General features: G+C 37.8%; 1 protein-coding gene across 9 annotated transcripts in view; it reads left to right on the top strand.

The window, feature by feature from the left end:
* LOC130884855 (fibroblast growth factor 14) overlaps positions 1-15,280 on the top strand; it is a 989,760-nt gene that overhangs the window by 799,582 nt on the left and 174,898 nt on the right. For all 9 annotated transcript variants that reach the window (XM_057786110.1, XM_057786112.1, XM_057786113.1 and 6 more), the window contains 3 exons: positions 4,268-4,410; positions 4,546-4,650; positions 13,597-13,683. In XM_057786110.1, the coding sequence (XP_057642093.1) occupies positions 4,268-4,410; positions 4,546-4,650; positions 13,597-13,683 (335 nt within the window). The remainder of the gene's footprint in view (positions 1-4,267; positions 4,411-4,545; positions 4,651-13,596; positions 13,684-15,280) is intronic.

Below are 15,280 nucleotides of genomic sequence, written 5' to 3' on the forward strand. Positions count from 1 at the left end.
TGTATTTTCAGGTACTATCATAGAATTGTTATTCATTTAACAAAAATGTGGCTGTTTTAGCAAGAAATTATACTTTCCTAATGAAAATTGACTAAAAAATTCAATGAAGCATGATCTAAAGAAAATATTTTCTAAGTATCAATGTTTTCACATATTTTCTCTTATTGTGGAGCATGGGCTTTGAAGATTATGTATGTACACACATATTTTAAATTATATTTAAAGATCAAGAATACATTCCCTATACGATCATTCCATTTGCTTCCAAATTATCTGTGAAATAATCACATTAAGCAAGAAGAGATTTTTGTTTCAAAAAGCAAATACTTGAAAAATGTTATTATATGTCTTAAGATCTATGTGATCTAGGGGCTGGGGAGATAGCTCAGTCAATAAAGTACATAAGACAAAACCGAAGGACCTGAGTTTGATCCACAGCACTCATGCAAAAAAAAATCAGACGTGGCAGTGCCAGGAGGTAGAGACAAGCTGATCTCTGGGGCTTACTGGCCAACCAGCCTAGGCTAATGTGGGGGAGGGGATTCCAGTGAGTGGCTGCTTCAAAAAACAAACAAGCAAAAGCACACACACACACAAAGGATGATGGGTACTGGGAAACAGTCCTCAAGTTTGACCTCTGGCCTACATATGCACATACATATGTGCAAACACAAATACATATGTACATACACATAGAAGCATGTACACACACATAGATACATATGTACACAATCACAGACGATATGATCATTGTTTAATTTATTGTTGTTTCCTCAGTACTTCTTAATGCCCAGAACAGAAACAAATGAGTTTTAAGACCAGGGTGGTCATAGTAATGAACTGATAAAATTTGTCTCTTTGGGAGTTCTAGAGACTGCCTCTTTACGTTCCTTGGAGCAAAGTGGCTGAGTCCCCTGCACAGCAGAACAGGAGACTGATGAGGAAAGCAACATGGGACAGACAGACAGCAGAGCACAGATGCCCCAGTGAACAGCCATGGCCTCTTTGCCCAGGGCCAGCATCAGCCATGGAAAATGAATCCATGCATTTCCTTGTATCATCTTCTAATCCTAGTCAGCCCTTTGAAGATCTTTCTAGAAGTACCTTTCTTTCCCTGCGTTTTGCAAAACCAGAAGGTTAAGGAGGAGTGTTGCACTTTCTTGCCTTTGATCCATCAACCTTCTCTGCCATCCTCAAATCCATCTGGCCTGGTGAAGTTTACACAAGGCTGGGAGCATTTCTTTAAGCAGTCACCACTGTCCTGCTGTCTTTTTGTAATATTTCCAATTTTCTATTTTATCAACACACCTCATTTTTGATCTGCTCTGTGGGTTATTACTGGCCTCAGCTTTTCGCTTTGCTGGATGAGGAAAAGTGGAGAGAAAGCCTCAAGATTACATATTGCAGAAACTATTTTGCCCTTAATTCCAAATAGAATCTTCCCTGTAGATGTAGTACAGACAGGCTTGAGCAGGGAGATTTGAGGAGGGGAGTAATTTTCTGTTGACAATCCCAATTTTAACAGAAAATGAACCATTGGTGAAGCTGTTAAACTTTAATAGTGGTTCATAATGGATTTCTGCAGCCACTTTTCTGTTTTCCTTATATAACTAGAAGGAAATAATGGGACATAAGTTGTTTATATTAAAATTGTCCTTTGTATTAAGTCTACACAGGTAAAAGTGCTACACGTGTTCAGAACATTCACTGGCTGGGCAATTACTGTTTTCTTTCTGGTATTTCATTGTTTGTCCATGCTGCCCAGGCCTCAGCCTTGTGTGTGTGTGTGTGTACTTTGTGAAAGTCATCTTGTACAAGCTCTTTGATATGTTAGAGAATCGTCATCCGTAAAAGAATAGTCTTTGTTCAAATAAACATAACAATGGGAAAAAATTTCTTCTTACAGTCTAATCTCAAGTAAGAAAAAAATAGTGCATGACATTAAAAAAAACAAGGTTTCAAGTTGTGTGTGACCTGATAAGTGAGTTCAATTCAGCTCAAGATATTTGATAACTAACAACCGTCAGTTTCCTTCTCTCCAAAAGGTAGTTAATAGTTGATAATATTTGCCCTTATCATCACTTATTCCTACATAAAAAGACAGAGACTCCCTTAGCTAAACATGTTTTATAAAACAAACTCTTATGGTAATAACTTACCAAAGTAAAAATGGAATCTTGTGTACCTTATATTCTTAATTGTAGATGGAAGCTAAAAAGTCAGTTTCATAGAAGTCTAGAACAATATAACCTGTAAAGGACGTTGGGGAGTAATAGGTTTGTTCAGCCCAGTATAAGCAACTTCTTATGTCCAATGGCATACTGATAACTGTGGCTGCAAACATGTGTGTGTGTGTGTGTGTGTGTGTGTGTGTGTGTGTGTGGTGATGACGATTATACAAACCACAAAATGCATGTGGAGATCAAAGGACAATGTTTGGGAAGAAGTTTTCTCCTTCCACCTTGTTTTGAGACAGGCACTGTCTTGTTTCTGTTATTGAACTATATATTCCAGGCTATCTGGTCCTCGAACGTCTGAGCAGTTCTCCTGTCTCTCTCTTACCACCTCACAGTAAGAGTTCTGGTACTGCAGGTCCCTACCAGTGTATCAGATTTTGCCACATTGGTTCCAGGGATGGAACTCAGATGGTTAATTTTTCTATCTCATATAGCTAAAAGAAAGTTGGTCTGAATGCCAGTTATCTTCACTTTATCATTATGTTACTCACATACGTGCATTAAAATGCTATACCATATCCCATAAATATGCAAGTCAATAAAGTGTATGTTGAACATAAATATAAAATATTGCATTTAAAAACAGAGGCAATACATAAAGCAAGTTGCATCCTGTAGAAAATATTCTATATGGAGTAATTTTTTGTAGTGAAAATTCTCTATATAGAACTCTATTTTTCTTCTCTCTGCTTTCCTTTCAGGCCTCTACATCTCATTGTCTGCATTTTCAGTGACTTCCCATCATACACCCCTGTGTGCAATGGAAATACATACATCAGCTCTGAATGCTTCCTTGTTCCTTCATGGCTCCCTTTCTTCCTCCAAACACACCAGACTCTTCCAAGCATTCTTAGTTTGGTCATTCAGACACATAGATATCATAATTGCATTGTTTCTTATGATTAGAATTTTCATTGGTAAATATTGGTTTTATTCTATAATAATTTAAGTCTTTATGCTGACTGAACTTACTGAAGTCATATATATCTATCAGTTTTATGAACAATACACATCACATTTTATAAACAACTTTAAGTACATAGCAGATTTTATGTTTATCATAAAGCATTATTGAACTGGATATTTCTATTCTATATTGATGATGGTAGTGGCTGAAATGTCTTGAGAACTCATCATTTATCATTGTCAAGGCCATTTAGAAATTGCCAGTTAAAACTCACAACATCAGGAGGTTGTACACAAAAGGTCACTGAGTTGAAAGGAATGGTGTTCTAGAAACTTGTTCCAGAGACTGGGTTAATTTCAATTCTCCAAACTATCATAATGAATCCTTGAATAACTCTTTTAGTATCAATATGCTCTAGTCTCTGTAAAGCGTCTCTTTGTGCTATCAAGACAAAAATGTCTTTTCCTGTTCAGTATCTCAGGTTCTCTTAAACTACGGTGTTCTATAGCTAGCCATGTATTTTAAATTTCTTTGTCATTACCAGGAGTGTGTTCAATGAGATGCTAGTTCCTAACACTGCAAAGCATTAGCAGATAATTTACAGCCCCACACCTAAGCATCATGAATCCTGATGTGAGTTCCACCAAGTTAATTCCCAGAACCTGAAGTAGTTAAGTTCCCTAGTGAGAAAATGATTCCAGATACAACCGAATTCTCAGATTCACTTCATGCTGGTTAAAGGAGGGGCAGGTATTTCAAGCACCCTCACAGTACTTTTCAAGCCCCAAATGCTGAGCTTCCATGCCACACAATCTTTGTGGTATTCTTCTACTCTACATGGTTTCAATGTTTATTTCATTTTCACTGTGCCAAGTTCCTTAAACATCTAAAGACATAATAGAAAGCTGTTCTTTTGTTGGTGATACTGAAATTACCCTGCCTTGAAGTCAGACACAACTTTACCCAAATCTTAAGAACTGAAAAATGCCACACATAATTTAAATCTTGTTTAGAGGAGCTGCTATTATGGAGACAATGGGTGTGGATAACTATTGATTGTCTGAGACATGTTTTCTCGTTTCAAAAGCCCATGGTGATTCCATCTGCTGTTCTGTCTTAACAGGCACGAGTATATTCACAGTCTATGAGGCTTCGTCTCAGGAAGGCTGGGTGTTCCTCATGTACAGAGCAATTGACAGTTTCCCTCGCTGGCGTTCCTACTTCTATTTCATCACTCTGATTTTCTTCCTTGCCTGGCTTGTTAAGGTACTAGAAAAAAAATGCGCTCACAGTGTGTCTATTTTATCATGTTCAGCATGTGTCTTTTTTTGTTTGATTTTATTGATCACTAGGTTTCTCCATCTCCAATGTTTACTAAATGTGGTCTGCGTTTCCTTTCAGAATGTGTTTATTGCCGTCATCATTGAGACCTTTGCAGAAATCAGAGTTCAATTTCAGCAAATGTGGGGAACTCGGAGCAGCACAACTTCCACTGCAACCACACAGGTATCTTTGTGGCGAGATGATCTCCATTCCTTCAGCCTCAGGCACTCCATCCTCATAGCAGTGAAGTCCTGGGAAACGCTGCTGGAATGGGATGCTACAACATGGTACTGTGGGAGAGTGGTTTAAAAATACAAATGAAGAAGTTCAAAGCCAAAACAGTCATCCCAGACTTTTGCTGTGGTGTGGTGAAGGTCATCTTTAAAGAGCCATGCGTAACTTCAACATTAAACTAAAATTGCCAACCATGCTTATTATGGCCTTTGATTTGATTCCAAGACCACAAGTCCACAAAGGCTTATTGAGTAAATATAACAACTGAAAGTTTCTATTTTTATTGGCCTTTATTAGTATAACCGCAAGTCTATACAGTGGTCCTTATATGGAGGATTAGAAGTGTTGGTGTCGTAAATGTGTTTAATTCAGAACAAACCAATAACGGTAGAAGAAACTATAAAGAGGATTTCTCAATCCCCGTTGCACAACTGTGGTTCTTGAGAAGTCATCGGTATTCAGTATGGTTTCCTTTTCCCAAAAAGCTAGAGATAGCATGAAATATCACAAAAGCAGCAGAGCATTCAACTATGTATGAAGCATTCTGATATCTGTTATTTACTTATTTATTTTTGTTTTTACATTTTGTTGTTTAGAAACAGAAAAGACAAGCTCGCATATCTTCTAGAATGAATAGAAAGAGAGAAAAAGAAAAACCCAGAATTATTAATGAAACAGTTTAATGCTTTTAACAATATTTTTGAGATTAAATTATGAAAAAAAATCTGTTTGAAAATGGTTGTATAGACTACTGGTGGAAAAGCCAAAGTGAAAATTTTATATTGAAGACCTTCTGATGAGACTTTCCGCAATCCTATGTTCAAGGGTTGCTAAATGCCACAGATACCAGAATTGTTCAGTCTTTGTTACAAGTAAAATCATGTCAGTGTTATTCAAATTTGACAAAAATAATTCCAACTTCCACAAAAAGAAATTAATATGCTACACAGGCTAAGCCATCAAATGCCATGTTATGACACTTTTAAAGAATCAACCCAGAAAGCCCTCATTCCTTATCTGGTCCCTGTTAGCCTACTGTGAGGTGTAACAGTTTCAGGTCTTCCCTTAGGTGACAGCCTCTTGGCAGGCATGTTTTCTTTGACAGACATTGAGATGTAAATGGAACACAGAGCTGTGAATGCAGCTCTTACATGCAGCGCTCCCAGGCAATGACCTAAAATGTCCCTAAAACCATATTTTGCTTATTAAGTAACTCTGACAGATAAAAGTCACAGCTGGAAAAGTAAAGCGCCAAACCAGCTAGCAATTATAATAGAAGACAAAATGTGAAAATTTTGAACAAAGTCGTACAAAATTGCACTTAATGTGGAGGCATAAGTCAGGAATTCAAGAGGGAATGCGCCTGGATGTTCAGCAGAGGTAATCACACAGAGAACTGTGAAAAACCTTCATTAAGAAAAATGCTATGGCTGAGGACCTGGTTGCTAAGCAACCAAAGCTCCTGCAGGCTGCCTCTTGGTAAAATACCACTTAGGCAGCCTAGCAACTGGCCTCAGGCTCCACCCACCACTCAGTCACCACTTCTAAGAGGTCCCAGATGCTTTTATGTGTACAGAAGGGAGGCGGAACATGTGCCTGCCATGACGGTTACATTTGTAAAATCTAACCAAGCCTGGACTTCTGTTTCATTGGTTTAAGGCACTAAATCACAAGAGTCTAATTCGGAGAAAATAGGTTCCAAAGTGGTAAAATCATGATGATTTTTATATGACACAAAGGTTTTTGGACATGAAGTCATTTCTTGCCTTTATCTATAATGTGGGAAATTTATGATCACTGTGTTTTTCTCACCAAAGAATTAAAGAATACTGGGAATATTGTGTTTATCAATAATCCCTAAGTATGTAAATTTCCTATGAAAATCATGGTCATAGAAATGTACACGTATATTCATTCAGACACATATGTGTACATGATGAGGACATAGTAGACTTTTGGATATAGGCAGTCCACTAACACTTGGCCCTAATATTTCAGAAGAAAAACAGAAGCCATGATAAAATTTTTCTTTAAACTATCAAAGTAATATTTTTTCATTTGAATGATCTGAGTAGCCACATAGAAACAAATTAAGGAAATACAAATTTTTAAGCTTTTGCACATAGCATGTTATGGTGTGCAACAGCAAAATGAAGGGAAACCAGAAGGGATCCTTTCAGGTTTCTAATCATGGACCTGCCTGACCTGTGCTGGAACTAGTGACTCATACTTGCGTAGTTCTTGGGGTTGGTAACTGTTGTCACATACTCAGAGAGGGACTGGTGTATAGGGCAAAGGTTCACATTCCTTTTACAAAATGTGCCTTTGTTAATCCTCAATAAAATTTTTCATGTCATCATATTTAGGGGTGTGGCCCTTCAATTGGATGTTAGTATGTGCTGATGTGAGCTAGGAAACCTTTACATGCAGTAATTCTCCCTAATCCGGACCTTCACATCCCATACTAAACACCTCACTTTAGACACTTGCCATCTCTTCACCTAGATTGCTTAGGCTAAAGATAAGCTGATTTCACTTTGTCCAGAAAAAAGTTTAAGGATCTGTCAAAGCCCAGAGCCATGCCAACCAATTTTGCACTCTGTGTATACCAAGAGAGGACACAAAGGAAACAACCCATGTATACCCGAATTTTATAAAGGTTCCATGGTCCAATGGCGTCCTTTTGGAGATCTGGCAAATAAGACTTAGGCTTTGTGGAGAGAATAGTATTCCTGAGACTTTCATCTGTGACTGAGCACTCTTGCCGACAGATGCTATCTGAATTATTATTCTCTAGCTAAGCTACATGTCAGATAAGGTGGAGTAGATGCAAGTAAAAGGGTGATTTTGAGTTGTTCCTTCTTTGCCTTCCTGTCAGCATCCTTAGAATTTGTCTAAATGAACTTCTGTAAGAATGTGCGTTCTTCAGCAAGAAAAGCAGAGAGACATAAATGAAAGACGCATGAGCAAAAAATGGAACTTATTCACCCAAAAGAAAAGAAACACTCCATATAACCTAATGCTCAACTTGAGGAAAAAAATTGCTTAGTGTCCCAAAGCCAGCAATTTTCACATGAATAGGCATTACTCAGATGTGTGAGAAGGCCAGTAATGGATGCAGCTCAGAGAAGGGCTGTCCCAGATTGGTGTAACAGTGAGCTCTTTCCAGTGAGAAGCCTTGGGAGTGGATGAAACATTTACCATGGGAAGTGAGGAGTGAAAATGAAGCATTGTGAGACTGACTCACTAAATGTGTTATTTTGCTGAATATTTTTTCTAATTCATTTTGACATAGGGTCTCACTCAATAGCCCAGGCAGACGTGAACACATAGTGGTCCCTCTTTCAGTCTCCTGAGGGTTAGTCTCATGTGTATGTACTGACATTCATGGACAAAACATATTTGATAATAAATTTGGGCCAGGTAACCATGCTCATGAGTTTAAAAAACAATTTGTTTTTAAATACTTAATTTAAAAAGATCAGAGCAATTTCAAAATAAAATTTTTCTCCACAGTACGTATGTGTATATATGTATGTGCACATTTTAGGTTTGTAATTTTAATTCACTTTTTTAAGATTCCCAGTTGCTTCTATTGTGATTTATCTGACCTCATGTCAATTGATAACCTGATGACTGGGATGACAAGAGTATTCTTAACTATTGTGAAAATCAAGGTGCCCATCACAAAATTCCATCGTTTTTAAAGGAACAAGCTTGAGCTAATTCATGGGGCTGGAAACTTCATGCTTTCCCAAATGCTTGTACTGAGAGGGACATGTCCATGAGTATCCCTTACATTGTGATGGATACTGTCACTCCCACTAATTGATATCCATCTTCTTGTGATCACTACACTATATCAACAGGGCATTTAGCACATAGCACAGTGACACTACAACCTGCCTTACTTAATTCCTATAGCAATATTATGAAGTGGGTACAATTATTGCTTCCACATTGCAGATTAAAAAATGGAAAATATGGATAATTTCATTATCTTGTGTGATTGTAGAGAATATGAGACTCTATTCAGATTGCCCAGCCTTCATTTTTACTCATTGTGAGTTCCTTCCCCTGTAGTGGTACTCATCTGTGTTTTAATAAATAAAGCTTGCCTGAAGATCAGAGAGTAAAACAGTCCCACTGGTCAGCCTTACAGACCAGGCAGTGGTAACACACACCTTTAATCCCAGTAGCCACACTAGTTGCCATAGAAACCGGGGGGGAGGGGTGCAGTGCATGCTTTTAATCCCAATGGTGCATGCTTTAATCTCAGCCGCAGAGAGGAATATAAGACGGGAGGAAACAGTTCTCAGTCTCAGTCTCATTATGAGATTCCTGGAGGCAGGATCGCCAATTTTGAACTGAGGTAGTGGTAATACAGACAGTTCTCCCATACCAGGCTGTTTTGCTTCTCGGATCATCAAATTGAACCCCAATTTCTCCTCTGAGTTTTTATTAATCATGCTTCGTTTGGCACCCAACATGGGGCTGTTTTACTCTCTGATCTTCAGTCAAGCTTTATTTATTAAAATACAAACAAAATGCCACTACATTTTCCCATCTAAAATAAAAAGAAGACTATAATATAATATAAAATAATATAAGAAAAACTACATACCATTACATACTATAGTATACATTATAATATAGCCATTGCAGGCTACTATCAGTGTCCTCTCTGTTCTATCCCCATGTGAAACTCTCTATTCTTAAGAAGATGACACTTACTGCTGGCTGACAAGGTCTTCCCAAGTATATTCTTCCAAGAAGTGTAATTGGAACATCTTTCCTAGAAGAAAGTTGTCTTAGTTAAAGTTTCTATTGCTGTGGAGAGACATCAGGACCACAGGAACTCTTATAAAGCAAAACAATTAATTTGGGATGGCTTAGAGTTCAGAGGTTAGTTGAATGTCATCATCAAGAAGCACGGTGGCTCAAAGGCAGCCGTGGTGCTGGAGAAGGAGCTGAGAGTTCTACATCTAGATCTGCAAGCAGCAGAAAGAGAGTTTGACACTGGACCTGCCTTCAGCATCTGAAGCCTCAAAGCCAACCCTCAGTGACATACTTCCTCCAAAAAGGCCATACCTCCTAGTAGTGCCTTTCCCTATGGGCCTATGGAGACCATTTTCACTGAAACCATCATATTCCATTCCCTGGCCCCAAAAGGCTTATAGCTGTACCATAGTCCATCTTCAAAAGTCCCCATAGTCTTTAACAGTCTCAACATTGTTTAAAAGTCAAAAGTCTCTTCAGAGACTCATGACAATCTCTAAACTGTAACCACCATATTAAAACAAAATCGGGAACTTCCAACATACATTGGCACAGGATATCCATTACTATTCCAAAAGAGAAGAAAGGAGCAGAGTTAGAAAATACTTGACAGAACAATACTGAAAACCTGCTGGGGAAACTCCAGAATCTGCCTCTCCACCTCTGATGCCAAATGCTCTTCAAATCTCTAACTCCTTTCAGTTTTGTTGAGTACAACACCTTTCTTGTGGACTAGTTCCATTTCCTGTTAGCAGCTTTCCTGGGCAGGTATCCCGTGACACTGGCCTTGCCAACATCTTGAGGTCTCCAAAGCAATCCAGGCTTCACATTCATGGCTTCACCCAATGGCCTCTCTGAACCGTTAGTGATAACCCTGACTCATGTCTGGACTCAGCAACTTTTATTAATCACAGAGGGAGTTTCTATAACCCCTTTTTTATATCCTTGACTCCAAATTCAAAATCACATGGCTGAAACTGCCACGTTGTGCTGCTTGCTGGGGCTATAACATTGCCTACTCATTCAATTAGAGTTTCACTAGCTTTCTGTTTTTGATGGTTTCCGTCACTGTCTAATCTTGGCTTAATCGGTAAACCATGGCTGGCCTTGAACTCAGAGATCTGCCAGCCTCTGCCTTCTGAGTACTAGGATTAAAGGTGTGTACCACTGTGCCTGGCCCTAAGCTTTTCTTTTATTCCTTTTCACTCTTCTTTAATTCTTTTTCGCAAATTGGAAGTTTAGCTTGATCTGAGGTCACCGCTCTCTTTATTCCACTTAGCTTCAGGCTTTTCTCTAATCTGTTCACACTTCTTAGTGCTGCTTTTTTCCTCTATACATTTTGGATTTTTCCTTGCTCAACTTGCTCCCTTTCATTACAGACCTGAACAAGACTGGCCATTAGCAGCCATGCGACACAGTCAATGCTAGGTTGTTTTGAAATGTCCTCTGTAAAGCTGTTAATCCATAATTCTTTAATTTAGTCTCCTGCAGACTTTTTTGGAAAGGGTAAAAAGCAGCCACATTCTTCACCAAAATATTAAAAGAATAATCTCTAGGCTACCTGCTAATATCCTCCTCTTGAGCCAGGCCCTCACAGTCCAAATCACCCTTAGCACTACTGTCCCCCTTGTTCCTACTAGATGACCCATTAAATTCTGCTTAAAGCATTTGGCTGCATAAAGTTTAAAATGTCAGTAATGGTTATCTCTTGGGATATTGGTTGATTTTTATCTTATCACATTTTTAGGATCACATTTTCGTGATAGAATCAGAAGACAAGAGTCATATGATTAAAACACAGGAACCATTGTACATTTTAACTAAAACCACCTATGTTATATTCTACTATATAGGCCAAATACTGAATATAAGCAGCGTACATGATGTAGATTTGTGTCCTTTCTGGGTAAAGCTGGCTCACTGGTCCAGGCTGCCAATGAGCCATCACTCACCATCACTTTATGCTCCACTTTGCACAGTCTCCCTTTCCATGGTTACGTAGAAGACTACGATGCCTCTTTGCGTGCAACTCTTACATCTATATCCAAGTCAGCAGAAAACAAATACAGGAAGAACAATAAAGTTCTGCTTACAGTATATAGTCAACCACCCGGTCAAAATAAGCTTCTAGGAAAGGGTAGTAACTTTTCCCTTTTTTGGAGCCTTATAAAAAATGCCTTGTCATTGGAAAACAAAGAATGACCACAGTCATGCCCAGAATCTTCCCAAGAGATCTGAGCCCTTTGGGATTTTTGTCTCCATTGGCAAGCCCAGTTTCAATCTCAAAGATCTATAGTTATATTAACCAATCTAAATGTTTCATGATTTTTAGGTTCCAAAGAAAATGAAACACTTTTGCATTTCTGTTACTTTATTTCAAACGCAGGGGTGACCTCCAGATAACACTTTTGCTGACAGTTAAATTGATTCATTTGAGTTTGGTCTGCTGGAGAAAAATAATTTAGCATAGAAAATTAGTCTGCCCCAATGAAAGGAAATAACAGCCCCAGGAGTGCTTTGTGCCTTGACAAGACAGTATAGAAGGAACTGGAAGAGTGTTCTTAGCTGGTGACTGACAGCATAGGTTTTGACATTTGCCCATACAAAAAGAATCCCAGAATCCTGACAGGGTCTTTAAAGTTCCCTTTAGCTGGTTTGTTTTTCCAGTCAGTCTATATTCTCAGAATGGGTCCAGTCATGAAGGATGTACTTAGTTCTACAACCAAAAATAGCTTTTAAATTTTATTCTAAAGAAAAGGTGAGCTCTGTAATAGACATCTGGGACTTACTATTTGTGATAATATCTCTGGTCAAGGAATCTTTGTATAAATGTGCACCTCAATTGTTTCATTTAAAATTTAGATATGTGGGCTGTGAGGTTATGCACTTATTTCCCATTTTAAATCATGATAGAAACTTTTCTTGCTGCAAATGAACTACAATCTCTCTGGTTAGTGTTTGGAAGTATGATTATGACATATAGGTAATGATCCATGTACTGTGTCACTCACATTTCCGTTAATGATTTCTGTTTACGATATGAGGATCAGACCAACATAAAGTCATAAGTATTGGTAACAATGAAAATGTTTAGTGTATTAAAAAAAAGACTTTGGGCAGAAACAAAAGAGTGGATTATTATGGTTAACATCTTTATTTTAAAAGCTAGTTCCAGGACAGGAACCAAAACTACGGAGAAACCCTGTCTCAAAAATCCAAAAAAAAAAAAAAAAAAAGAAAAAAAAAAAGAAAACTTTAATTCTACTTTACCTCAATAAAACCAACACACACACACACACACACACACACACACACATGCACATTCACTACTCCTGAGGAACAGTGTGTCTTCCAGCTGGATATAATGTTGACAAATGAGAACTTACTTAGGAGTGAACTATGTCATAAGATTATCGATCACCTAGACACCTGAGTGAGCAGGTCTCAGGTTGTCCAATAGCATCTTGAAATTTATCTCTTCTAAGCCAAGATAAATGACATGTACCTTTGTAAATATACCAATTAAATTTCTGTTAAGCAAATTTATTGTAACCTAGTTAAAATAATTACACAAAGTCGGTTAAGCACCCTCCCACCCTACTACCATTGAAATCCTACCACTCTCACTCCACACGCTGAAAGTGAACTCCTGATACTATTTGACATGAGAATGTTTTTTAGTTAACTCACTAAGAAATATCTATTAAGATATTAAAAAGTCTTCATACATATATTCAACTGATGAGACATAATGCTTTAGAATTCTAACTACACTTTATTGCAGAGCTAAACAATAATAATGAATATAGCCACCTAAAAACACTATTTTTCCTGCTTAGAAGAGTATCTAAAAGATTACATATGCAAACTCTTTGTAAGGCAGAAACAAGTGCTCACTAAATGCAATTATTACCATTGCTCATGAGAGTGTTTTTATTATTCTCCTGTTTTCAGTATTAAAATGAGCATAGCGGAAATGTTTCAAGACCCAAATATAAATCTTTAAGAAGACAGATTCTCAGTAATATTTAAACACATAAAAAGCTGCAGACAAAGCTAGAGTTCTCAGTGTTCCATACTCAACATCTCTGACTCATTGCTCTCTTTGTCTTAAAGATGTTCCACGAAGATGCTGCTGGTGGCTGGCAGCTGGTAGCTGTGGATGTCAACAAGCCCCAGGGACGTGCCCCGGCCTGCCTACAGGTACAGCACATTACCATTTTAAAAAATCATCCATCCTGAATCTTTGACTTCTATTTAATACAAAGAAATCCATAGGCTTCAAGCTCTAGATTTGCCCAGATTTATCAAGAAGTCAGGGCAATATTTTATTCTGTCCTGTATTTATAACCTAACTAGTATTCTTTTAAATGTATAGTAGGTGCCTTACTCTCTTTTTTGTTGCTGTGATAAAGACCTTGACCAAAAGCAAATTGAGTAGAAAGGATTTATTTGGTTTAGATATCCAGGTCACAGTCTACAGGAACTTGAACCAGGAACTTAAACGCAGAAGCTGAGGCAGTCAATGGAAAAAATGCCAAAATGCCACTTACTGCCTTTGTCTCATTCGGTGTGTTTTCTTAAACTATCTGAGATCACCTACTATACCAGGGCTTTTCTTTTGGCCCACCATCCAGCTCCTAAATCATGACACAGAGACTTATTATTAGTTATAAATGTTTGCCCTAGCTTAGGCTTGTTTCTGGCTAGCTCTTTTAACTTAACCTGTTTCTTTTTATCTACCTTTTGCCTTGGAACTTTTTACTTTTCTTTCCTCTGTACGTCTTACTTTCACTATGTCTTGTGTCTGGCTGGCTAGTGACAGCCTGGCTTCTTGCCCCAGGTATGTCCCTCTTTTTCTCCCCCTTCTCTCATTCTTCCATTCTCTTCAAGCCAAGATTTCTCCTCCTATTTATTCTCACTGCCTGTTAGTTTCACCATCTTTCCCCTGCCTAGCTATTAGCTGTTTAACTCTTTATTAGACCAATCCTTTATTAGACCTTGGGCAGGCAAGGTGAAACCATTGCAGCATATCTTTACATAATTAAACACACATCCTTATATCATTAAACAAGCATAGCATAAACAAATGTAACATATTTTTGCCTACTTAAAATAATATTCCACAACACCCTACTAAGGGGAAGCACCACCCACAACAATTATTAATCAAGAAAATGAACCCAAAGGCTTTTCTTTTGGTCAATATGATAGAGGCATTTTCTCAGGTCATCCAAGAGAACCATAGCTTGTGTCAAGATGACAAAAAAATAACAAGTGGGGATTTGATAAATGATGAATAATGGTACATGAGCAAAAGCGTTTTAACACCATCAAATCAACAAAAAGTTTCATTGTCATGTTAATTCTTGTCAAAATATTTCCTAAAATGCCTGAGTTATTTAGGGCTGTGCAATACCTCCATAGGTAACTGCAAAGGAAATATATTAGCACATGATCTGTTATGCTACATATCCAATCTACAGAGGAAGGTGATATCAAGGTGTTTTCTTAACAAAGAACTTTAAAATTAAGCATGAGATGATAGATTGCAAGGGCATCTGAGGTCATGACAAGACTCAAATGGTCAGAAGATAGGGTCTGGGGTTCCTACCTGTGAAACTTCTAGAGTCACTCAGATTTGTTTAGTTTTTTCCCTTCTTCAGATATTTAACTGTCTTGAATATTTACAATTTATATTGAAGATTTTATTTTTCTTTTCTATATAAGGTGCACAAATATTTTCCCCTGTTTTGTAGGTTGCCTCTTCATTTTGTTGCTTATTTGCGTGTTTCTATCA

This window comes from Chionomys nivalis, chromosome 12, assembly GCF_950005125.1.
Source record: "Chionomys nivalis chromosome 12, mChiNiv1.1, whole genome shotgun sequence".
In the NCBI taxonomy this organism is placed as follows: domain Eukaryota; kingdom Metazoa; phylum Chordata; class Mammalia; order Rodentia; family Cricetidae; genus Chionomys; species Chionomys nivalis.